Genomic DNA, 27,339 nt, shown 5'->3' with positions numbered 1-27,339 from the left:
TGTGATGAAGAAGTTGATGGTATATGAACCTGTGTTTCTTTGAGTCATAATTTTCTTTTCTTGTAATCATGATATGGGCCAATTTTATTTGGTTGTAATGCCAGTTAACAGCAGTAAACAGTATTATTCCTTGATATATTCTGGTTTTTTCAATTTCAATCTAACAGATAATCATCTGTTGAAATTTTTAATTGGTGATTAAATTGAGGCCGTCCCTTTCTTATGTTCCTTAAGAGTGCATGATGCTTTGGTGAGATGTCACCTTTCTATCATTGTACTAACGAAGTAAAGAGACAAATCCTTGGACTAACTGGTTAACTTCTAAAGGCCCACTTATTTTTGTTGCTGATAATTAATGACCAGTTTTAGTACCAAAGATTGACTAGTTTACACTCTTTTCTCTCTCATTGTGACGCAATAGAAGAGAATGACAGTGGAACAGAAGAAGAGTTGTAGAGAACTTATACATGATCTCTTGTTTAAGTTTCCAAGTATTTATTTATTCCAAAACATGATACACTGACAAGTTGGAATAACAGTTTCAATGTGTAACTGTGGGACAATGATATTCACAAATAGAAGTAGAGGTCCCTCACTCTCCCTATCTTATTATTAGGAGGTTTCTTAATCACAACCATCAACCATGAGACTTATGCCACTTGAGACTTGATTTTGGCTCTCTCTCTCTTTATATTAGGGAGGGTGGCTCAAGTGTCTAAATCCATCCAAAATCTTTATTTTTTTATGAATTTATATATATATATATATAAAATCCATCCAAAAACCTTTTATGTATGAATATATATATATATATATACTTATATTAAATTTATATCAACCTTCTCTTGCATGCCTATCACATTGGACAATCTCAATCTAATAATCCATGTGAAGTGGTTCTGAATAAATTTACTGAATTAATCTCTCAAATGAATTTTAAAGTGGACACTTTTAATCAAACACTCTCAAAACATATAAGTTCTCATTTTAATTTGTATGAGATTAACAAGCCATATATATATATATATATATATATATATTTATAACCAGTTTCTCAAAAGATGATAGACATTAGAAATTTGGACATCGTACACATACATGCATGGCTAATAAGAAGAAAAGCGTGGTCCATGGCATTAATCCACCATTTCCAAGTCTATGTCAAGGCATGCATCACCTTCCTTTAATTTCCTATTCAAGACAGCTTGCTTGCTTACACAAAAAACATGGAGAGGCTGTTTAATTAATGTAAGCAGCATATAAATATAATTACCTATATATATATATTACTATTAAGTTAATTAGACCAGAGTTATTAATTATTATTATATGTATATATATATATCAAGGCACTACATTAGTAGGTTTGTTGTGTTTGGTTGATGCTATAATATTTATAACTTAGGTCTCATTGTGATGTTGGGAACTATATCTCATATATGTGTTACTGTAGAAATGAACACTATTATAGTTTATTAATTCTCTTCTTAATTATACTGTCTTAATACTTTGGGGTGTGTGCACTAGTATAGTACTTAATTATAGAAAATCTCTCAAGTATTATTAGAAAGGATTGCATGTTGCGATGCACCTTCGCCTTTAGTTCACATTAATATAGAAAGAAGCTAGCTCACGTACTTTCATGCATCAATGTTATTTTTTTAAAATAGTTTTTATAAATACAATTTCTTTTAAGTAATGTAAACATTCATATTATTGTGATTAGATGTGGAGTTTATCTTGAAAAGTCATAGTTCAACAAATTTATTTGGTGTGAACAATAAGCATTAATCAGATATATACTCAAATAATGCCTAATTGAAGAAGCAACATTCATAGAATTGATTGATTGAAAACACAAGAGTCTCTAATTTCATGCATGAGTGCAGAGAGGCGTTTCTACTTGGCTTTCTTCCTTCTTGCTGTACACTTGTCCAATTATATATGGTCTTCTTCTTCTTCATAATAATAATAATAATAATAATAATAATGCCAATCTTTTCATGCGGACTTAGCTAGGCAAGGAGATGCATGAATAGTCAAAGCAACAAGGAATCTCTCTATATATGTATGGTTCTCAATTAATTTTTTATTTTTATTTTTATTTTTATTTTTTTGTGGAGTGCATGTTTAATTGATTCCGATATCAAGAGATAGTTTTGTGTTCTTTACATTGTCTCTTATTCACTCACTACTTCCAAATTTAACTAGGGATTGATTATAATCAAAATGAACAATCACATAGTTTGAAAATTATCATATATATTTGCTTTTTATTTTATTTTTCAGAAAATTGTTCATTTAAGTTTTAATTTTATCTTTATATAATATAATTTTATTTAATATGAAGTTCATCATTTCTTTTGTAAGTTTTATTATTATTATCATCATCATCGTTATTATTATTATTATTATTATTATATATATATATATATATCTTAAGGGCTCAAGAATACCAGAGCTTATGTAATATGAATATCTAGTGTAACTATAAAGTCGAAGCTAACTCAAGTTAGAATTCCACCAATTAGTATTCAAGCCCTATCCTTATCAAGTAGGGTTTTCTATTATTCTAAAATTAATATTTATTAATGCGATTTATATATATTTTTTATATTAGCAATTTACTTTTAGATATTTTATACGATAAAGCTGAAAAAGCCAAAAGGAAAAAAAGAAAAAAGAAAAAAGAAAAAAAAAGGGTTAAGTACAAGACCAGTGTTCATTCATGGTATCAGATATATGCTCTCCTTCACGTCTAAGCACGTTCCAAAGATGGCGAAAGCAACAGCTGAAAGGTGACCGAAAGAGTAAATGCACCACCCAATAAATTAAATCACAGTCCAAGTTGGAAGAAAGAAATGAAGAAATTAAGGATAAAACAGTACCAATACCATCCATATATCTCTCTTTCTATCAGTAATATATATATATATATATATATAATCAATCAACTCCATGGATTAATATCAGTCCACAATTTTATCTTATTTTATTTCAAATTAAAAAGTATACAATATATGTGGCCACCTTTAGATTTGATTAAGTGTATCAATTGTAGACACCATATATATATAATTATATATGCCATTAATTTGGTTTGCCATTTATAATTAGAAAACCAACCATTAATGTTTAACCATGCACCTTGTATTGATCTTAATTTTATCATATAATAATAACATGCATGCATCATCTACCACCATATTTATTCTTATTACACGCCTTTCCTTAAACTTTCATTTCAATTCAAATTCTTCCCAGAATAAGAAATGAATCTTAAAATAGAGACCACCTTCAACTTGACAAACTTAAGTATAATATCATTTCCATGCACCTCTTTCTAAATTTATCCTCTAATATTTTATTAAAAAAATTAATTTCCAAGATAAATCTAGCAATTACCAATTGGAATATTGCTATAAAATCCAAACCAATTAATTAATGACTAATTATTTATCATATATAAAAGAAACATCCTTTTCTCCTCCGCAGCCACACATATATATCAATACATTATATATAGAAAGAGCTAGAGTGAGAGAAGTTCACACAAGATCAAGAGATCATCTCAATATATATATATACTCTATTTACTACAAATTAAGCTCTTATTAATTATATTCCCACAAAATTTCTCAACTATGAAAGTAATCAAAACACCACATCATCATCTTCTCACCATCATCATCATCATCATCTTCCTCTCATTAACTGTGGCCAGAGGTGGCGATGGATGGCAACTCCTGCAGAGAAGCACAGGAGTGTCAGCCATGCACATGCAACTTCTCCACAACGATCGTGTGATTATCTTCGACCGCACCGACTTCGGCAAATCAAACATCTCCCTCCCCGACGGCCGGTGCCGGCACAACGACCATGTTATCAAAGTGGACTGCACAGCCCATTCAGTAGAGTTTGACGTGGCCGGCAACACAATCCGGCCACTCATGATCCTCACTGACACATGGTGCTCCTCCGGCACCGTCCACCCGGATGGCCACCTCGTCCAAACCGGCGGTTTCAGCAACAGCGATAGCACTGTGAGAACTATCGAACCATGCAAAGACAAAAGCTGTGACTGGTCTGAGACCCCACACAGCCTCGCTGTCGGCCGTTGGTACTCCACCAACCAAATCCTCCCCTGACGGCGGTGCAATCATCGTCGGTGGACGCAAGCAATTCAACTACGAGTTCTATCCCAAGACTAATGGAGCCGCCGGAGCCATACCTCTCCAGTTCCTCCTCGAGACCACTGATGCGTATTCTGAGAACAATCTCTACCCTTTCGTTCACCTCAACATCGATGGAAATCTCTTCATCTTCGCCAACAACAGAGCCATCTTATTGAACTATAAGGACAACAAGGTGGTCAGAACCTACCCGGCGATGCCCGGCGGCCATCCTCGGAACTATCCTAGCAGTGGTTCTTCGGTACTACTACCACTAAAATTACCTCACCCTACGGAAGCTGAGGTTTTGGTGTGTGGAGGAGCACCCAAGTTATCATTTAACAAAGCTAAGTATTATGGGACATTCGTAGAGGCATTGAACTCGTGCGGGAGGATAAGAATCACTGATGAGTCGCCGTCCTGGGCCATGGAGACAATGCCGACGGCGAGGACCATGGGAGACATGCTCCTACTTCCAAATGGCTTAGAAGTGCTCATTGTCAATGGAGCAGCGTTAGGAACCGCCGGTTGGGAGTACGGACGGGATCCAGTACTAACTCCGGTTGTTTACCGGCATTATAATTCTCCGGGGAGTCGGTTTTCAGTGCATGGAGCAGCGGCAAGGCCAAGGCTTTATCACTCCACCGCTGTGCTTCTTAGAGATGGCCGGGTGCTGGCCGGTGGGAGTAACCCACACGTTTACTATAACTTTTCCGGTGTGGAATACCCGACGGACTTGAGCTTGGAGGCGTACTCGCCGGAGTATCTCAGTTCGGAGTACTCCAAGTTGAGGCCAAAGATAATTAGTCCAACAACAATGGATCTGAAATATGGAAACTTAATGAAGCTCAGGTTTTCAGTTGGAGAGTTGAGCAATAATATTGGTGGAGTTGCAGTGACGATGGTGGCGCCGGCTTTTGCCACACATTCGTTTTCAATGAACCAGAGGCTACTGTTCTTGGACTGTGGGAAGCCGGCGGTGATGGATGGTAATTATGAGATACAGGCGGTGGCGCCGGAGTCCGGCGTGTTGGCTCCTCCAGGGTATTATATGGTGTTTCTTGTTAATGGTGGGATTCCAAGTGAAGGCATGTGGGTGCATATACAGTGAATGAGTCATCATATATATATATATATATAGGGGGATATATTTAATTATATATATACAGTAATATATATATATATACAGATATATAGTAGGAGTGAATGAATTAAGGGATGGGATAAGATTGAGGTGTTTAATTTATGTTATATTCTGAATATGTTCTGCTTTTAGTTTTAAAAAAAGAAATGATTAATTGTTTATGTAGTTAATTATTAATAAATGAATGTCTGTTTAATTATAGGATCAGGACACCATGAATGGGCATCGCCCATTGATGTAGAGCTGTCTTGCAATTCGTTTGGTTTGGTTTCAAATGGCAATATATATATTTGGGTCCCATATCGAGTATAAATAAATAAACTCTATCTTTTTGGTGAACTAATAAGTTGTGTTGCAGTGCATGGAAGGGATGATATGGAAAATGGATAAGAAGTGGGGTTCAGGAGTGTGGACATAATAAGAAGAATTATGCAGGCTAGGAGGAGAAGACAAGCATGAAAAGTTCCACGTGACTGATGGTTGTTTCATAAAATATAAAATATAAAATATATATATAAAATAAAGGCTGAAGGTTGGGAGATTGACTTGAATTTGTGGAACAGTCAGTGAAGGTAAAGGTAGGGACGATTAACATGTTATCATGTGTGTGTATTGGCGGTGTGAGTTGTCCGAGAATGTCACGGGAGTGTGCGTGTTCACGTGCGTCTGCGGTGCGCTTCTAATTTGCCTCAGTCGTCACTTAATTTATATATATATGCCTCAATCTCAATGTGACTAGGGATGGCAATGGGGGCGTGGGCGGGGCGAGGGCGAGGGCGGGAGCAGGAGGCAGTGCGTCTCTACCATATCTTTCCCGCATGATAATAAGCGGAGCACTGACGGGGCCGGGGTGAGGCACCAGCAGAGCATTATTCCCGTTCCGTTTTTTGTTTTTTCTTAATCTCCCACTTTGCTTATAGTTATAAATAAGTATTTAAAATTTTTAAAAATATTTATAAAATAGATTTATTTTATAAAACATATATTTTTAAAAGACAACTCATAAAAAAATTTATTGAAAAATTTTTTTAAAAAAATTCATTTACTCTATAAATTATATAATATTTATAATAAATTAAATTATTATCGGGTAGGGGTGAGGGCGGGGCAAGTAAATATCAAACCCGCTCCGTCCCATTCAAAATCAGGACGGATCGGGACGGATCAGAGTGAGAATTTCAGGGTGGATCGGGTTTTGCCATCTCTAAGTGTGACGGAGTAAGCTTTTTCATCGGCTTGGTGTGACTGTTAATTATTTGACATATGTTGTCTTATTGAGGCCATGTGTCTCTACTACCAGGTTGGTGCATACATGGGAGTTTTTTTAATCTTCAATCACAAATTTAATATTGATTTTAGGAATCAGATTGCAGGTTTTAAAAAATGATTTTTTTTTCTTTTATAAAATATGGAGAAATTACATACATGCACAACTATATATAGAATTACTTCATCATTACATTTGTACCATCATATTTTTTGAAATAAAAAAATTTGAACACATTTTCTTGGTAAAACAAGGATATTCTTTACCTAAAATCAAAACAAAAATATTCTTTACTTAAAATCAAGTGTAAATAGACTATGAAATTATTGGCTTTTTAAATAAATTTCAACAATCTCTTTTCCTTTTAATTTAATAATTAGATTTTTGATTTATATTTAAATATTTAATATATTCTAAATATTTAATATTCATGAGATGAATGCTCTTCTTTTCTTGTTGGCAGTTGTATATATACCAAAAGCCCATGTTTTTATTTAGAGGTTATTTATTTATTTATTTATTTTAAATGATGTATTTATTTAATTGAATTTATTGATGTTTTTATTTAAACCTTCACTCTATCACACTAGAATTTTTGGGTTAATTGATGTTTATTGTGTTTCATGCATCAAATTAATTCAAAACTGTTAGTACAGATGTAAATAATTGGTATCATTTGACAACTAGTCTATGGTGACATAAAATTGAAGAAACATATATAATAGAGAGATTTTGGGGAAAAAATTATTATTATTATTATTTATTTCTTTATTTATTAGGAAAAGAAGTTAAGGCAGCTTTTTATTCAAATCAAGAAAAATAGGTACAAAGTCTGGATAACAAGAACACACAAAACAAAGATACAAATAACATGAAATTAGCAACTAAAGAAAGAAAACGGAGACCAAACAAAATGAAAGAAAATTACAATAAAATTCCACATTCTATTAAGCTGCTTCATTAACCAATAGGGAGATCTCTGCCTTAGATGAAAGAGTGTAAGTGAATGAGCATTAACCCTATGATAGGCCAAGCTAACAGCAACATTCATCCATGACCTGGGAACAATATGGAGCTGAGGATTGCCTAAGCTTGACGGGTAATCAGTAATATTGGTGATCAAAGGATTAAACCTCCAAGGATATTGTGAATCATTAGACGTGATAGCTCTATGAAGATCAGCATCATCAATGAAGATGGTTTTGATATGAAATTCTAATACATGAGAGCTACCCATTGCCTGAAATAAGAGCAAGAGCCTTAGCTTCAATATCCGATTCTGCAGAATTGTTACAACAGCTTGCGAGATAAAATTAAAATGTGGAGTTTGTGATGTAGAATCCCGTGCCATATTCTGCAGTCGTACTAGTTCCAACTGCAGAAACAAAGAGAAAGAGGGTTGTCAAAAATAGTGAAATTATGAATGATAAGCTGTTCACCAAATTGAGAAGTAGAGGAGCAAGAGTACTCCCTTGACGTGCTAAATTGCTTTGATATGGATGAGCTAAAAATCAAGTGTTTCATTTCTGAAAACTAATTGCATCTTGCCTTCCAAAGTAGCCAAATAGCAGCAGCAATCACCGATTGAGCAAACAAATTGAGATCATGATTAAATTATCTTAAGGAGTCATCTTAGAGAGCAAGCAATGACTATATATTTGATGACAAAGTTAAATGAAGACACTAGCTATATTTGGTTAATTGAAGATTACAATAAAAATCTTAGCTATATTTGGAAAGTAGATTGATTTGGAGTGCAACTATTTAGAAGCCAAGTTTATATTAAAGCCAAATTTGGTAATATTCTAAATGTTGACACAAGTAAGAAACAAAGCAACTTAATAACCAACTCGAGACAATGCTAAATGAAGACAAAGCTAATTATGAGCGAAGTTATTTGAAGACATATCTATACATGGAGAAGATTGAAAACAAGATTGTAAATAACCAAATTGAGATAAATAGAATATAAAGTTTGAGAAGTAGAAGAATATGAAGACCAAATTTGGATGACTAGGAGATTAAGTTTGGTGAAAAATCTTAGAAGATTGTTGGTGACGATGTGCCATAGGGGTGTAACCTTTAGAGGGTAGTGTTGATAGAATTGTGACAAGATAAACTAGTTATTGGTAGATTGAGATTGAGAGGATTCAATGATATTTGTCTGCGACACAACAGGAGGATTGGAGGCGTTTTGAGGTCACCTTGCAATAGTAGCTAGAACTTAGTTAAGGTCAATAGGAGGGATACATTGCAATGTTTTCAGAACCTGACCGGACCGGCCGGTCGAACTGGTAGAACCGAGAACCGGCTGGTAATTCGGTCCGGTTCTATCGAATTGGTTGACTAGGAGTTAACTCGGTCAAACCCGGCGAACCGCCCTGTTTGATCAGAACTGAGTTGACCCCAATTCTAAAGTTTTGCTTTAACTTTAGAAAAAGGCCAGGAAGAGAAGATGTTCTTTGGCTTAAGCTTTGACTGTTCATCACCACTTCCACTCCTGCTGCTCGTCAGACGACCTCCTATTTTTCTCGTTGAAACCCTAGGGCAAAGAGATCTGGGTTTGGGTTTCGATTCCTCAATGTCGATCGCGCCATGCTCTGCCCACTTGGATCTGGTGAAGGTTCCGCCCACTTTTTAGTGTTTCAAGCCTGTAACCCATGTTATTCTCAATTTCTCATCTATTGTGTACTTTTCCTTGCTTTTGTAGTATGATTTTGTAATTTCTTCACAGACTCAATTCTCAACTGCATACAATGCAAGCCAACTCCAGTCATATAAATTAGGTAAACTCTAAAAAAAACTCTCATGTCCTTTTATCTTCACATCTCCATTCCATATTATATATAGTATATAGTTTCAAACTTTTAATGTTTGATTTGAAGATCTACTTCACACTTTCTCATCACTTCCAAGGAACTTGAGCTTTTTAGAGTATTTTAGTAATTTGGGATGGAAAGAGTAAGTGGAATATTCACAGATGAATTTTTTCTGTAGTCTTTCTTGGATATTACTTTTTCTGATTTTTTTTGTCCTTTTTTTCTTAAAAAAAAAAAGAGACCAAAGAGGCAAGCCATTGATCATTGACCCTGGAATATACAAAACAAAGAAGTCTGATGTGTTTTGGGGCGCCTCACAAAGAAGAGAACTTCCCACTGCTTTCAAACTCTTCACAGGTTTGCAAATCTTCAATTAATGTTTGCATTAATCTAAGACTAGTTGGAATAAAATCTTTAATTCAGGATAAGCAATTTTTAGTGGTGTGTTTAAATTGTGATTAGGTTATGAGTCATGATCAATTTTGTAGTTCATTTATTATGATATTGTGAGTATCTTAACTAATTTTTGTAGTTCATTTTCCGTTTGTGTTGTGGATTTCAAATAGATGGAAACTATTGGGTCTCAATCAACACCGTCAAATGAAGTTGAATCTACTGAGCAAACTTCTTCTAGTGTACATATCCGACAAAAAAAAGATATAGCATGGTGATATGTAACTGAGGGGCAAAATACTCAAGGGAGAAGGATCTTCATTTGTAATTTTTGCCAAAAGCAAAATGCGGGCAGGGGAATCAATCGAATGAAACAACATCTTGCCGGATCAAAAGGCAATGTTGATTCATGCAAAAAAGTCCCTTATGATGTTCATTTTTTGATTTAAGGATCATTACAAGAAAATGTTCAAAAAGCCAAAGAAAAAAAGGAGTTTATGATGATACCGATGTTTATGGAGAGTCTATGCATGAATGCCAAGGTGATGATGTTTTGTTTGGTAAAAGTAGTACATGTGTGGAGATATCCTCTAAAGGGAAACGAAAAAGCTAGTTGTAGCATTGGGTTTTATTTTAAACATGGAGTTGGCGATCCTACCCAACCAACTATAAAAACATCTATGCAAAGTAAGTAGAGGTGGCATGATACTGATATGGCAATTGCTATGTGGCTTTATGATGCATGTATACCATTGAATGCTGTCAATTTTCCCTTCGATCAAACTTCAATTAGCAAGATAGCAAGTATGGGCCATGGGTACACAGGTTCTACATATCATGCATTGAGGGTCAATTTGTTGAGAGATTGTAAGCAACAAGTGAAATTAATTATCGATGATTTTTGAAAGATTTGGGCTAAAACAGGATGCACAATTATGGGTGATGGATGGACAGATAATAGGCAGAGGTCATTGATCAATTTCTTGGTATATTCTCCTAAAGGAATATCATTAATTAAATCAGTTGATGCTTCATGTTTTATTACAGATTCTCAGACATTATGTAATCTTTTTTCTGAAATCATTGAAATGGTTGGTCCTCAAAATGTAGTTTATGTGGTGACAGATAATGAAGTTAATTATAAGGCTGCTAGAAAGAAGATTGCAGAGAAATATTCTGATATATATTTGTCTCCATGTGCTGCTTATTGCATAAACTTAATTATGAAAGACATTGCTGAAATGGAAACTGTTGAGAGTTTGGCAGTTCTTGCTTCAAAGATTACAATGTTTCATTTATAATCATAAGTGAATTTTGAATTGGTTGAGAAAACAACCAAAGTGGACAAAAGTTGTTCGTCCAGGAGTAACTCGTTTTACCACAACTTTTATTGCATTGAAGAGTTTATATGACCACAAAGATTACTTACAATCTTTGGTTGTTTGTTTAGATTATAAAAAATTCCTCAAATTGCAAAAAGGAAAGGAGTTAAACAAATTGTTTTGGATGAAAATTTTTGGCAGAATTACTTGATAATTGTGAAGATTATGGGTCCATTGATACGTTTGTTGAGAATTTGTGATTCCGATGAGAAGCCAGTAATGGGATATATATATATATATATATATGATGGGACATATAGGGCTCGCAAGGGAATTAAAGATTTATTCAAGAATTAGAAGCACTTGTATAAGCCTTACACTTCCATTATCAAAGATCGATGGAATAGGACCTTGCACATAGGGGTTACATGTTTTAGTATATTGGTTGAATCCGGCATTTCAATTTAGTGAGCAAAACTTGTGCCAAAAGTTGGAGGTTCAACGTGGTATACTTGATGTGATTGAGTGGCAAACTTTGTTTAAATCAAGTGATTTAATGGAAAAGATGAGAATATTTAGAGAAAGGCAGAAGACTTTTAGTCGGCCACTTGCTTTAACGACTTGTAAAACTACTACTCCTGGTAAGAATAAATTTGATTTTTTTTTTTTAAATCGAGTTACATGTGTTAGAGAGTGAGAGGAAGAGAGAAATGCTTGAACCATGTTAAGACAGAGACCCACCACCCTAACTTCTCCATAACCGCAGTTACAGGGAAGGGTTGGTGGTAGTATATCAACTAGAGGGAAGCGTCTCCCACAGGCGATGTGGGACTATGGTCCTAAGCCACTGCGTCCCAATAACATGATTGTTTACTAATATAGTTTTGTAATTTTTTTCATAGATGAGTGGTGGAAATTCTTTGGTTGTGATGTGCCTCATTTGCAAAAATTAGCTATTAGAGTTCTTAGTCAAATTGTTTTTTCTTCTGGATGTGAACATAATTGGAATGTATTTGAACGTATACATACACAAAAAAAAAGGAATAGATTGGAGCATCAAAGACTTAATGACTTGGTGTATGTTCACTATAATCTACGTTTGCAACATAGGTATGACATTTATGGTTTTAAACTTTTAATTTGTCAAATATTCTTTACATGCAAATAATTTTTATTTAATACTTTGTTTTTTTTATAGGTCATCTTCTAAAAATAGATTTTATGATCTAGTGGATTTATGAATCAATTGACAAAACTGAATTTTGGGTCGTGGAAGAAGAACCAGAAGGAGAACTTGACTATAATGAATTAGAGAACATGTTGGAGGACCAACCAAGAGGTAGTGAACAATCAACTAAGCTATCTAAAGGTTAAGTTTCTAACTCTTTTTAACTATTAATTATATTTAGATGTTAATGCTTCATATTCATAACTATTAATTCATGAAATGAATTTTTAGGTGATAATGAACAAGATGATGTGATAATCACCGAAGATAGTGACCATGAAATAGTCGGTTTTGAAGCAATGACTAGCAATAATTTAGATGAAGAAGATTGGCTACCATCCCCACCTCCATTCCCCTCCAAGAAATTAGATGAAGATGTTATGTTTTTTATTTGCTAAACCTTTTATTTTTCATGTATGCATATTGTTGTGACCTTGTTAGATTTTCTTTCATGTTGCTACAAGTCTTGTGACAATGTTAAATTTTCTTTACATGTTGTTGTGATGTTGTTGTGACTTTGTTAAAAAATTTTCATATTGTTGAGACCATGTTAAATTTTCATTTATATTGTGATCTTGTTAAATTTTCTTTCTTTGTAATATTGTTAGATTTTCGTACTATTATTTAGATGTTTCTTCTTTAATATTGTTTTTACCATTTTGACATTATGTGATGAATAAGGTGTAGTTTTTTGTCATTAGATTAAATTAGACATGGAATATATATGTGAGTTTAGAATTTTGGAGAATATATATATATATATATATATAATTATTACATCATCCTGTTCGATCAAACCGGGTCATCTAATCCAACTGATTGACCCATGACCCGGTTGCTTGGCAGGTTCACTTCCCAGTCCGGTTTATGAAAACATTGATACATTGTAAATTCAATTATAACTAGAGATGCAACGACTAAATTTAGAAGTTGTCTAAGTTATCCTAGTGCATGGGGTGAGAGAGTGGGTTATTAAGTTAAGGTAAGGCGCTATTTATTTTTTTCTGTGAGGGTGAGTGACAGAGTTGCACTCATGATTATTCTCCTATTTTTTAGTGAATTTTATCTCTTTGATTGGTCTAGATGTAAGCTGTTGGTGAAGTCAAACTAAGTTACCAATTTGTGTGTTTCTTTTTTTTGGTTTGTGGTGTATTTGTGTGAATGCTTGCATAAGATTTTCAGTGAATTAACCCATACACCCAACGGAATTAACAAAAACAAAAGATATAACATGCTCAAGCTATAAATCTTAGTTTTCACCTAATAGTTCATGTGTCAATATTACAACAATTGACACTTTAATCATCGTCATGATAAACCTGAGAATTATCAAGCATGATAAAATTGGACCACACAGAATGAGAATTAGAAAGATCCCTAAAATTGAATGGAGTTTGCTTCAAGTACTACCGTGGATAACAAACACCTAAAACAAGGGATAATAACAAGCATTGAATAGGTTACTCGTTGCTAATGAGACATATTGTTTTGAATCTTTTGATTATAATTTTTTTCTTTACACAAATTGAAAAAGGTGAGGAAAAAATATGAAAAATTAGTATAAAAATGATTTTAAAAACACTTTAAAGAGTTAACTCTTAGATAGCCCAATTATATAATATAAAAGTGCAAATGTGAAGACAAGGATTTGAATCTATTTTCCTAAATTATGATATAAAAGTGTAATGGGAAAGACGAGTGTTCCAATCTTGCACAAACTATTCTTGTAATGAGGCACCTGTTTGTTTGAAAAAAACCTTAAAAAACTGAAACTTTTTAAATAATTAGTTTTGAGGAAATTCATATCTTTGTATACTTTTTTTCGTTTGTTGTTCAATATTCAGGCATAAACTTACAGTTTAGATTGGAGTTTAAACTTTGAATAGAAGCATAATAATAAAAATAATATTTCAAAAACATTAATTTAAAAAAAAAAAAAACTTATATTCCATAATTTCCAATGTTTACAAATCTCCCTGGTCCCTAACTTCGATCAAATCAAATCCAAACGACTAATGATCCTTTAACATAGATATTTTTTGATAAAATGATTTTTTATCTAAAATTTAAGCATCTAATCAAACTCTTATCACTTTATAGCCATATAATTCTATTTTAAAATTCTTCCAAAATATTAATCAGCCTAAATTCCGAACACCACCATCCCGCAAAATAACATCATTCTCTATCAACTGCCATAATTGTGCATACACATTGTATATTTATTACCTTTTCAATATTATTAGTAATTATTATAAACTAGGATATTATTATTATTATTATTATTATTATTATTTTGGTTTGAAATATCAAATATGGAAAAAGAACAACACGTATATAGTTTACCAACTTCTCAAAGCTATTTTCTGGAAGACGGGTCCAACCGTGTGACGTCTACGTGATAAACTCACGACTCGAGCCGGTCCAAACTAGGACTCGGTCTAACTCCGTTACGAATTCCAAACTGGTCACCCGATGATCCGTTCAACGATCACCACCATCAAACTTACCTCGTGATTGACAGCCATACAATTTTGCCCATCAATCTCATCAGTTCTCAAAACCAGGACAAACTTACAGTGATCCGTATTGAATCGTCTCAACCAATCAGAACAAAGTCCACGGATTGTGTGTTTTTATAAAGCAAATCTCCACCGTTCGATTCTATCCATGACTGGAACTCTCTCTCTATATATAAAGCTGCAAACATACAATTTCCTTTCTCTCACTAAACACTTTTTCCCAAAATTTCCAGATCGGTAGAGGAGAAACCCTAGCCGCAGGTCTTCCAAGCTTCGCCCTCTCCGATGGCTCGTACCAAGCAGACCGCTCGCAAGTCCACCGGTGGCAAGGCTCCCCGGAAGCAGCTCGCCACCAAGGTATCTCTATCTTTCGACTGTAGGTTTTTTTTTTTCTCGTTATTTGGTTACATCTGATCATCGTTGTATCTTGTGGTTGTAGGCGGCGAGGAAGTCGGCTCCGACCACCGGAGGTGTCAAGAAACCTCATCGCTACCGTCCCGGCACGGTTGCTCTACGGTACTTAACAGATCCCTGATTTTTCTTGCCTTCAATTTTTGTTTTTTGAGATAAATTTTAGTGATTTTTTTTTTTGGGTTTTGGTGATACAGTGAGATCAGGAAGTACCAGAAGAGCACGGAGTTGCTGATAAGGAAGCTACCTTTCCAGAGGCTCGTGAGGGAAATCGCGCAAGACTTCAAGACGGATCTGAGGTTTCAGAGCCATGCCGTTCTGGCCTTGCAGGAGGCTGCGGAGGCTTACCTCGTCGGGCTGTTCGAAGATACCAATCTTTGCGCGATCCATGCCAAGCGTGTGACGATCATGCCCAAAGATATCCAGCTCGCTCGTCGGATTCGTGGAGAGCGCGCTTAATTAAGCGTGTAATCATCTGAAATTGTCTACCTGTTACCGTCGTCCATGATCCTTAGATCTGAAAATTAGGGCCTTTTTTTTTTTTTGTTTTGAATTGTAGGTTTAGTTTCTTGTATATTCTTTATGTGGGGATTTAAAAGAACTTAGTTAATTAATGGGAAGTTCTCTCTTTTGTGATGTTTAATTTTGCTGTTTGATTTGGTGGATGGAATGAAGCATAAATGCCGTGCATTTCAATTTCTTTATGTTTATTGCGATCAATGTTGTTTCTGGCGCTGTGTGGTATGTGTCGGTTGTTGACGTACGTTGTGAAAGCGGAGGTGTGATTTCTTGCCGAAATTGGGAAATCAATGTGGTTGGTAGATCGGATGAAAATTTTTAACCGTGTTATTGTTATCTGTGAAGTGGGAAAACTGAGTTTTCTTTTGGAAGAGTTGCTTTGATGCCGACAGGTCAGTTGTTGACTTGGATCAGTTATACCTTGAATCTGTATTTGGGTTGTGATGTTTTTCGTAGTTTTATACGGGTTTGGCTTTTTCAATTTTTGTTAAGGGGTGGTTGAAGTGGAAAGTTTCCGTGTCAATGTTTCTATTCTGTGATTGTCGTCAATTAACTGCCGTTGATTTTGTGTATTTACTTGTTAATCGAACCTAATGGCTACGATAAGCTATGTATGTATGTGTTAAATAGGGTTATGACGTTTTAGTTCGCTTTTCAATATTTAAAAATGAAATTCTAGTCTTAGTAATCCATTATTTCACTTATTATATTATTTAATATCTGGAAACAAAAAAACATCAATAAGGCAATAACAACAGCAAACATGCAGATTAAAATAAAATAAAATATATATATATATGTAATAAAAAAGAACAAGTTTTATTAAGCGAGCGTTTCTTTGGGCCGAAAAGGGTTGAGGGGTTGGTTGGCCCATTGGGAGCATCTCCTCTGGCACGTCACAGTTGAGGAGGAGGAGGAAGAGGACTTTTGAAGAGGCGAAGAAATTGAACAAGCCAGCTAGCCCAGCCAAGCCAAGCCAAGCCAAGCCAAGGGGCGATCGAAACGAAACCAGTGGCAGTGGAGAAGACACAGAGAGATTCCAAACTCCACCACTTTCTCTCCTACGACAACCATCCTCGTCATCCTCAGGTACTATTCTCTCTCTCTCTCTGTTTCTCTTCTACCGCCCGTTCTCTTTTCTCTTTTCCCTTCCCTTTTCCTACCTTTTTACTATTTCTCTCATGCCGTGGCATTTGTCTCGTTTTCACTCTTCCTCTCTCCGCTCTCGTCTTTGTTTTTGGGAATTTTTATTTCTTTGTTGTGTTTTGATTGATCATCTCTTTCCGGAGATGTTTATGAGGAGTTTTATAAGCATCGTTTTAAGGTTTGTCATCGGAGCTGCTGCGGTGCATCGGTGACATCAAGTCTTATGTTTCGTTGGGTTTAGGGTTTACTTTTTAATTATCCTCTCTCTTTTTTTTTTCCTCTTCGTCCAAAGTGTAGTTTACTTCCGTTGATGCTATTAGTGTTCAGTTGAAAGCTGCCTTTAGTCCCTTGTAAGAGGAAAAGTGAGAGAAGATGATAAAAAGTGAGTTTTTTTTTTCTTAATGATTTCTAGTTACTATTTTGTTCCGAGAGTGGTATCCTTTTCAGAACATTTGGTTCTCTAAAATTATTTCATTACCTGATACAAGTTTAGGAGAAGAAGAGGTTGGCAGAAGAGTTTTTTGTGAGTAGTTTATAATACAAGTTATGTTTTTTGGGCATCTTTAAACTATCAAGTTTGGTAAGCTTGTTGACACTATACCTGGGCCATCAAGATTGCCTGTGTTAAACTCCCCTACCATGAAAATCAAGCCCTTATTTTTCTCTAACATTTCAAAGACCTACTGAAGGTTTGGTTATTAAATGGAGGATCTTGGGTTGTGGCAAGACTTAAAGCTGGGGAATTTAACATGCAAAATTTCACTTATTTAAGATTGCTCTGTTTTAATGTGAATCACCAGGATTGGATTTTAGCTTGTTGACATATTCGGATCAGCTAAGTTAGTTGACTTTCATTTACCATAAGCTTATGCTTCATACCAAAAGTGTAGGTTTGGAATTCGTTTCTTCAGAGCTATTATCTTATATACCCAATTTCTTTTTGTCTAAATACATTAGTTGGCAACTTATTTAACAAGATTTTTTCGCTGGACAAAAGAAGAGAAGTTGGATCTTTTATGGTTGTAGCCAACAACATCTAGATGACTATGGAAGTTGTTTGTTATATGAATGACATAAATTAAATTTCCACTCAACCTTAAACATACTAAGCGCAAAGAATGCATGTATGAAACTGTAACTTCATTTTGTTTTCTGTGAGGCATTTTATGTAGGGGGATGTAGGAGGCTGTTGAAAGCATCTCCCAAGTGGTTTATTTCATTGTGAGGGTGTAAGATCAACAACCTAACATGGCCGTGTCTCTCTTTTGTAGGTTCTAGAATTTGGTGAAGCATGAGTTGTGTTTGGGGAACATTGTCTTGGTATATATTATATATACATAACTTGATTCCAGTTAGATCCATTATGTAGAATGAATGAATCATATAAAAGAGTACTTGTCTTTGTTGAAGTTTTATTGCAAACTTATTTGTTTAGTGTCATTTTATTATCCTATGAAGAAGGGATGTCCAATGCTAGATATGCTGAGAATTGTTATTTTGTTTCTTCCCACTGGGATTTTGACAGCTTTGTCGTATTTTAGACATAAATGCGGGAAATCGTTTACATATTTGTGGTTTATCTTTTATCTTAGTCTTTTTTTTTGTTGGATTTGAAAATATCTGGTTTGTTCCAACAGACATAATTATATCTTGTAACTGATATCAACAGTCACCTACATGTTTATTAGCTGCTTATTTGTAGATCAGAGAAAAATGTATTCATTATCATAAGTCATTATGCCTGATGGAAAGGCACAAGTATTTCCTTTGATTCAAAGTACTTCTTATATCATATTTTTATTATTTGAAGAACCGCATGATTGACTTGCATCCTAAGAGTATTTCCTTTGATCAGCAGTTTTGTATGCCGTTGGTGTCTTGTTTGAAGAGAAGTTTATCTTGAATTCAGTTATAATTTTGAGCTCTCCCTCCTCCTCTTTCCCTCTCAATGTGCTTGTTCTTGAAAACTTCAGTCTTCAACAGGCTGTAGAAGCTTTTGCTTCCTTCTGTACGAAAAGTAGATGCAGAAATGGATGGCAGTAGCCATAGAGAAAACGGAAGGCACAAGTCAGTTCACACCCAGGTAGTTTTCATCAGAAATATTTGGTTCTCAGGTTGTCATGGCTTATTTTGTTACTTATGTTATGTAGCTGTTAAGGGTATTCAATTAGCTCTGCCTTTTATAATATAAATCTTTAGTATTGCTAGTTCCTTATCGAGGTGAGCTGCCTATGTTTGTGTACTCAAACATAAACAAAAAAAACAAAAGCAGACATTGGAATGTTGTCGTAATCCATTTTTAGGTTAACTTGATTTTCTATTCATAAATATATTGATAAATGCAGTCACCATTGACAATATCTATCCTTTAGTTGGGACACGTTTATAGCCATCATCTATTCGTGCTCAGTGTGGATGTCTGGCTTAACATTGATTGCTGATTCCTTCAATTGGTTTCCTATAAGGATGAAGCAAATTTCCTGATGCCTTTGTTCTGGGTAGCCTCGTTTTTTTATTTTTCCTTTTTTGTGACGAGAATATATATGTTTGCATGCCAAATTAAGCTGGAGCGGTCAAAATGGGTGCATTAAAAAATGTCTTTATTGTGCTAGGCTAATGTGATACCAATATGTGCATTTGCATTTGGATATGAATCCTTCTTTTCTACACATTTGTCTAGTTGATGAAAACTCAAGTTTTGGTGAGTAGAATAGTTTACAACAACAGAAGTGCTGCCGTGAAAGTTGTGAACTAGAATTGTAGGTGTTGATCTTACACACTTTCAGGATTTGATGTTATCTAACGCCATGGCTAGTCTAATCTGAATCATAGCGCTTTAATTTTACCTGTCTTTCCTATGAAAATACAAGATGTGTGTAGTTGGTGAGCAATGCATGGACTCCTGGTTTGGAGACTTTCTTATGATCTTTCTTCTATTGTTGACACTGCAGTGGATGATGTCTCAACATCAAACAAAGGACCAAAATAATCTGAAACTCATGGCCATTGGGGCCGAGCGTGACCGTGCAGTTCAGGATCGGGAACTTGCCTTCTGTGAGAGGAAAGCTGCTTTTGCTGAGAGAGACAAAGCGATCCTTGACCTCCATGCTGCAATGGCTGAGCTGAACAAGGCTATAATGGAGCGTGACAATGCCATTGCTGTGCTTGAGAATGCTCGTGAGAATGGTTTCTACAATAACAACAGGCATGGATGCCCTTTGGATCATGGGACAATGAAGCACACCCATAACCACCACCACCTACCTCAAGCTCTCCCTTTACCACCACAATCATCTGCTGCGCCAGATGACCCTGCAAGAGTGATGCACGTATGTGATGCATTGCCTTTACCTGCCGCTTCACACAGTGGCACAAAGGTTCACCTCGTTAAGCGGATGAAAAAAAGAACCAGGGTTACAAGCTACTTCCCACAAGAAGACATCAAAATCACCTAGGAAGAATAAGAAGGCTTTGGTGGAGTTGTCCAGAGGTGGGGGAGATTTAAACACTCAGCAAATATGGAAGGACCAGGATCTAGGTTTGAATCTGGTTGCTTTTGATGAGTCGACCATGCCAGTGCCTGTGTGCTCATGCACCGGCATTCCCCGGCAATGCTACAAGTGGGGAAGTGGTGGGTGGCAGTCATCATGCTGCACCACAACTCTGTCAGAGTACCCTCTTCCTGTGGTTCCTAACAAGCGACATTCTCGTGTAGGTGGACGGAAGATGAGTGGCAGTGCCTTCAACAAGCTTCTCACTCGTCTCGCTGCTGAAGGACACGACCTCTCAATGCCTCTAGATCTCCGGGACCACTGGGCAAAACATGGGACTAATCGCTATGTCACTATCAAGTGATGCAGAAATTTGTTTTTTTGGGTGTGGGGGTGTTTTGTTTGTGGCGTCAAGTCCTCTATTCAAGGATTCATTATTGTGTTTAGAGGTGCCATAGAATCAATCAGTAGCGGTTGTCTTAGTTAAAATACTAATGATGTAGTCTTCAATGTCATGTTCTCTTTAGTGGTTAGTTTTCTCCATGACATTTTCCCCTTGAATGTGAATATACTGCATTCTCCTTGTGAATGTAGAGTTTAGCAATTGATTGCCAGATTGTCTGCAGTCTGTACTTGGTTTTATCTGCATCTGATGGAGCTATTGCAAAAAGTTTCATTCCAGAAACATTCACTCCAGAGCAGAGATTGTGGTTTTTTAGCTCACTTGATGTTTTATCCTATGAATCTTACTATTGTTTGAATTCCTCTAAATTGCCAACGGTTTTGTTCATTTAACATTGTGTTGGAGATGGTTTTTTTCCAGGTGATGCTTGATTAAATGTTTGTAATTACAAGGGGGCTATGAGGTAAGTTCGGATTTGGAAGTTCTTTGATTTGTGATCTTGTTTCAAATCAGAAGCAATTCTGTTTATGTTTAAATTATGTAATTCTGGATTTCGAAATTCTTTCTGTTTTCATGATGATGATGTTGTGTGATTTTTGTTAAACAAGGTAGATTACATGCTAGTGATTTGGAATCAGGGTATCTCTGATTTATGTTCAAACAAATTAGTGGTATTTCTATATTTGTATTATATTTTTCAGGGATTTGGAGATACTAGATCATGCGTGTTTATACTAGATAAGGACTAGTGAACTGGGGAGGAGGTGGTCAGTCAATACATGCATGCATCCATGCATGCATGCATGTGTGGGTACTAAGTACCAACTATGAACTATGCATGCATTTACTATTGATTAATTGATGTTTTACTGAAATCTTATCTCATGTCCAATAGAATTATGCTGTTAGGTACTTCATTGTACACCTCCCGAGGCAAGAGGTTTTACTTTTACACTATTATTAAATAAATGAAAATATAAAATAAAAAAAAGGTTGTTTTTGCATAAAAGTCTCAAGTCATCAGATCAGAGTTGATGATTGCCCTTCACGGGAATTGAGGCGCCGACCTCGTCTTTAGGTCGTGGCTAATCTTAACATTTTAATTTCATTTGTATCTATAATTTTTAAATTTCCATTAATTCAGTGCTGAATTTTTCTCTAATTATATGGTGTCTTGTTGTTCCTTGGTGATTAAATAGAAATTATGCACTTTTTTTTTTGCTTTAATTTTAAAAGTATGAACTTTCTTTCTTGCTTAAATTATTTGGTCTATGTTGATTTTGACCACTATTTTTCAGTCAATATATATATTCATATTAAAATTTGTGAATATTCAATAGAATTTTTTTTTTAAAATCAATTAATGAGTTTATTTTTTAGACTATGTCTGTGACTTATAGTGACGAAAACTTAACACCGATTTCATTTCTGATTAGAGTGATTCCCAATTTAATTATGATTAAGCTCATTACTTTTTTAGCGTCCTAATGTCTTGGCGAGATTAATGGGATTTTAATTAAATGAAAAAAATCAATAAAAACATAAATATTGATGAGATTCTTGCATAGAAAGGACACGTTGGTCATTAGGCAAATTATTGATACCCTTGTCTATAGTCGCGCAATTAATTCCGGAGACTCTGCCTTGCGGTCCACTGTCTCGCAGGATATCGGTTCCTTATAATCAATTAAAATCATTTATTATAAATGACAAGCATTTAAAATTTTTTTATTAAATCAGTGTATTTCTATTCAATACCACATTTAATATCACATCATCAATGGCTAAAATTTCTCCATCGTGATTATATTTCTTATAATAGAATATTTTGGGTGTTTCATAAAATATAATACAATACTACGTTACAGATATGAAAATAAATTTTATTTAAATGTGTATATATATATATATGTATATATTCTTAATATGTTAAAACTAAATAATTGGGTCATACTTAAGTTTTTTATTTTATTTCTTAAAATAAAACAAACTTGCCTTGTTTGGATATTATTATTAGGTAAAGATTTGGCATAAACAGTGAGGGCCTGGGACTGGAACTGGTTAATAAAAAAACGGGGAGGAAGTTAAGTATAACACATTAGCACGTGCATTCATTGAATCAGCGGTGAAAGGAATCCGAATCCGAGTCGGAATGAAATTGAAATCAAGCCAAATGCGGAATGAAATGAACATGAAACACGGAGCATTTTTATTTCACGCGTCTTCCCGGCCCTTATATCTCTCTCTCTCTTTCTTCTTTCCTAAAACCCGGACTTTTATTTCTTTATTTATACTTAGTATTTGTTTGTATTAATAATAATAATAATAATAAAAAGAAGAAGAAAAAAAAAAATCCAAAAAGAAATAATAACAAGAACGCCGACCTCTGTCTCTCTCTCTCTCTCTATCACTCTCTCGTTTCTCTTCGATCCTTCCGCCATTGATCTACATTTGGAGCTTGCTCATCTTCTTCAACCAAAATGGCAACTTTTCTTTGATTTCGTCTCCTTTTTAACCCCTCTATCTCTATATATCTTCTTTCTCTCTCTTTGAGGTCTTGTCTTGATTGATTATAAGCGATGGATGAAAGCGAGGAATCAAGGAACGATTTCATGCAGCGGCTCAAATCCTCAACAGTTAGTTCATCGTCGGTGCCGATCGCGAAGCAGCAGCAGATCAATGCGGTGGTGTCGGCGGCGATGGCTGCTTCCGCCGGCAGCGTGAATCGGGCGGCGTCGAGGAGCTTTTATGCCTAGTTTTAGCCCTGAGAATGTTAAGAGGGTTGGCATCCCTCCGTTGTCCCCTTTCTCTCAGATCCCTTCCCCCGCAGTCACACGGTCTCCATCGAGTGGTTATGGATTCAGCCCAGTTCCCTGCCACTCCCAGATCTCTCTCTCAACCTGCTTTCTTCTCTCTTGATTCGCTCCCTTCTTTTGCTCCTCCGACCTCGGTGGTTTCCAGTTCGGGCGGTGGTGGAGACGTTGCCATGGATGAGCGTGAGGCTGCTTTGCATTCGGCTGCTGTGACGTCACCGCCGGTAGCATTAGCGAGGACTAGCCCTGGTTCGAGCCGAGTCGGTGGTGCTGATGGGCTTCCTCCCCGCAAGGCTCATCGAAGGTCGCAGAGTGATATTCCATTCGCGTTCTCGCAGTCTCCTCTCCCTATGAATGCGATCCCTCCATTGCCGCAGCGTTCTCTGGCTTTTCGTTGAGCGATCGGGCGTGCATAATCAGTTGGTGAAGCAGGAGTCGGAATGGGACCGTGAGGGCGAGAGTAGCGCGGAGAGGAAGTCCGAGGGGCGAGTCTGGTGATGATCTTTTCACTGCGTTCATGAATCTTGATGGTTTGGATGCGTTGAATTCGTCCGGGACCGAGGACCGGCGTGAGGATAGCAGAGCTAGTGGCACCAAGACTAACGGTGCTGATAGTAGTGAGAATGAATCAGAGAGTAGTGTCAACGAGAGTGGCAACAGCGGTAGCACGCAACGTCCTTCCACTGAGAAAAGGGAAGGAGTTAAGCGTAGTGCAGCTGGGAATCTTGCTCCCATTACCATGACCTCTCGCCATTGTAGAAGTGTCTCGGTTGATAGTTTCATGAACAAGCTGCATTTTGGGGAAGAGCCTTCTAAGCTGCCGCCTTCTCCAGGAATTCGGCCGGGGCAGCACTCGCACAGTGGTTCCATGGATGGATCTCCCAATACATTCAGCTTGGAGTTTGGAAATGGGGAGTTTAGTGGCGCCGAGTTGAAGAAGATCATGGCGAACGAGAAGCTTCAGGAGATAGCAATGACTGATCCTAAACGTGCTAAGAGGTGACTCTAATGCTTGATACCAAGTTTGGGTTTTGAGCATACGTGATACTTCCTGAATCTGGTGTTGATGTTTAACATTTTGATACCAGGATATTGGCCAATCGGCAGTCAGCTGCTCGTTCAAAGGAACGGAAGATGCGTTATATTGCAGAATTGGAGCATAAAGTCCAGACATTGCAGACAGAGGCTACCTCATTGTCAGCACAGCTGACTATGTTACAGGTTTGTTTTTTGAGACTTATGATGCCATTGGCTATGCAGAAATGGTTGTGGCACACATGCATATCTGATTAACTTTTGATTTATTATTTTCTTGCATTTAGTTTTTAGTGGTTCTTGCTAAGTTTTAATGAGTATTTACATTGCGTGCAGAGGGATTCGGCTGGGCTTACTAGTCAGAACAATGAATTAAAATTCCGTCTTCAAGCAATGGAACAACAAGCTCAACTAAGAGATGGTAACTTTCTTATTTTGGTATAATTGATGTTTGGATTCTCATAATCCGTCATTTTGTTGCACCTTGTATAATTAATAAGCACTGAGAATATTCTGCATTGTATGTCAACTTCATAAACCCCTTGTGTCTATCTATGCATTTGTGGATCCTATTCTTTGGTTGATGTCTTCATAAGTCTCTAGTTTTATGATATGTGGTTCTAAGCTGCTTTTACAATCCAGAACCACAAACTCATAAGGTGGCCCTTATGTAGACACACCTTTTCCATAGTTCTTCCACTTCATGTTTTTCAAGCAAGATGTTTGGGTATCGGTCTGAGGGTCTTGAAAGAGTTTATGAGAAAGAGTTTATCAGAAAATTTTTTGAAGTTTATCCACTGTTCTTGCTTTCTAGCCAACTGTTGTTTTGGATCTAGCTTAAGTGATGGTTCCTGAGAGTTGCATACAAAATAGTGCCGCTATACTGTTATATAAGGGATTGCTTGATACGTTTGGATTCATACTTCAGATGATTTATATCACTTTGCCCTTAGTGTCTAGTATTTCTCCCCTTTGTTTCTCTATCCTTGTTTTCTATGTTATGATAGTGTTGGTGCTGAAGTTGTAAAGTGCAATATTTATATCTGATGCCTGCAAATTATCGACACTTATCAACACCACCTTGGAAGTGCTGGATAGGTTTCAGCACCTACTTGTGAGTTTGCTTCTCGCCTTTAATTTATTGGGCAGGAGACATCACATTTTCCCTGAACATATACTAGTTCTAGTTATGAGCTAGGGCGAAGAGAATAGTTCTAATACAGGTATTGCTGTGCTTTTATCTCTAGTTTTAGATGTGAATTAGAGGGAGGAGAATAAACTCGTGAATCGAAGAAACAATTCCTCTTTCAGGTGCTTAAATACTATACATATGTATGGCAGAACATAGATTTCTTTTGTATTTTGCCTCAAGGTTGGTAGATGAAATTATATGTTTAACTGTGACACTTTTTTCTTCGTGTGTTTTATAGATGGCTCTTAGTATGTTAGGTTATTGTGCTAGATCATTGACAAGGCTCTTGTCAAGTTTGCTGGTTTTGGTGTGGGGTGTTAATATCTCTAGGATGTATAGATCAAGAACACCCAAAATTTGTCAAATCAGTTTGACTGTTTTGCAATATCTTGGTTTCCACTGGTTGGTTGGCAATATCTTTTGTATCAATGTGTTTCATAATACATTGGCAAAGTTAGCCCATGATATGAAGCTTGTCCTTTTGGTATTCCTTTGAATGCTTGATTTCATTGCTATTGATATCATGAGCTTTGTATATGCAGCTCTAAACGAAGCACTAACCACAGAAGTGCAGCGCCTGAAACTAGTTACTGCAGAACTTGGTGACCCTCACCGTCTGTCCAACAGCTTGAACCAGCAAATGCAGTTGAATCCTCATATGTTTCATCTGCAGCAACTGCAGAAGGCACAACAGCATCAAGAGCAGCAGCAGCAGCAGCAGCAGCAGCCTGCACATACTCCTCTATTTCAAAAACAACAGAATGACTCTGGCTCAAATAACGAACTGTCAAATGACAAGATGAAGCATTAAATCAACCAACAGTTTGCATCTACGTTTTGTGTTAGCTTAAGTAGGATATGCATTTGAGGTTTTTTATACTTAAAAAGGTGGTTTCATTATATTTTTTTTTAAGAGAATATTGTTTAATTTTGAGAAAGCACAAGTCATTTGGATTTAAGAATTCATGGCCTTGTAACTAAAATGTTGCTTCTTGATGTGTTGTATAAGAATCTTTGACAGAGACTGTATTTAAGATGCTATTTATTTTTCACAAGAGAGTACTTCTCTCTCTCTCTCTCCCTCTTGTTTTAAAAAATATATTTATTATTGCTTGTGATTAACTAGTAGCTCGTAATGGTTAAATAAGAGCGTAACTTTTTTATATGGACATTTTGACCCCTTATTGGATTACTTGTTATATATGTATTGTGATATAAAAGAAATCTGAAAAATTCATTTTTTTTTTAATATTTATGCATCTTTGTGAAACAATATATGTGTTGTAATTTGGGATGGGCTTAATACGTTCTTGATGTTTTATTTCCGGACTAGTTTTAACAAAAAAAAGTTTTTTTACTTCTTGATGTCTGAACTAAGTGAGAATTTAATATATATATTTTGACATCTTTTGAGGAAATGCTAATATGATTTTATTTTATCGTAATAAATTTAGACTCCAAC

The 27,339-nt window shown here is 35.9% G+C and overlaps 2 protein-coding genes and 2 pseudogenes across 2 annotated transcripts; all 4 read left to right on the top strand.

The window, feature by feature from the left end:
- Positions 1-3,543: 3,543 nt before the first annotated feature.
- LOC120271965 (aldehyde oxidase GLOX-like) lies at positions 3,544-5,616 on the top strand. Its single transcript, XM_039278659.1, is given in 2 exon segments — positions 3,544-4,142; positions 4,144-5,616. Coding segments are annotated over 2 exon segments (1,638 nt in total). The 5' UTR covers positions 3,544-3,644; the 3' UTR covers positions 5,284-5,616.
- A 9,445-nt stretch (positions 5,617-15,061) lies between these two features.
- Positions 15,062-15,921, top strand: LOC120272531 (histone H3.3). The gene is made up of 3 exons (XM_039279370.1): positions 15,062-15,224; positions 15,307-15,383; positions 15,476-15,921. Exons 1-3 carry the CDS (start codon positions 15,153-15,155, stop codon positions 15,735-15,737), a joined length of 411 nt encoding a protein of 136 aa, XP_039135304.1. The 5' UTR covers positions 15,062-15,152; the 3' UTR covers positions 15,738-15,921.
- A 738-nt stretch (positions 15,922-16,659) lies between these two features.
- LOC120272366 lies at positions 16,660-21,048 on the top strand (annotated as a pseudogene).
- A 2,141-nt stretch (positions 21,049-23,189) lies between these two features.
- Positions 23,190-26,932, top strand: LOC120272012 (annotated as a pseudogene).
- Positions 26,933-27,339: the final 407 nt, after the last annotated feature.

The sequence above is a fragment of the Dioscorea cayenensis genome, chromosome 11, assembly GCF_009730915.1.
Source record: "Dioscorea cayenensis subsp. rotundata cultivar TDr96_F1 chromosome 11, TDr96_F1_v2_PseudoChromosome.rev07_lg8_w22 25.fasta, whole genome shotgun sequence".
Lineage (NCBI taxonomy): Eukaryota > Viridiplantae > Streptophyta > Magnoliopsida > Dioscoreales > Dioscoreaceae > Dioscorea > Dioscorea cayenensis.
The sequence above is the reverse complement of the archived record's forward strand: the minus strand, read 5'-3'. Positions and strand labels throughout refer to the sequence as shown.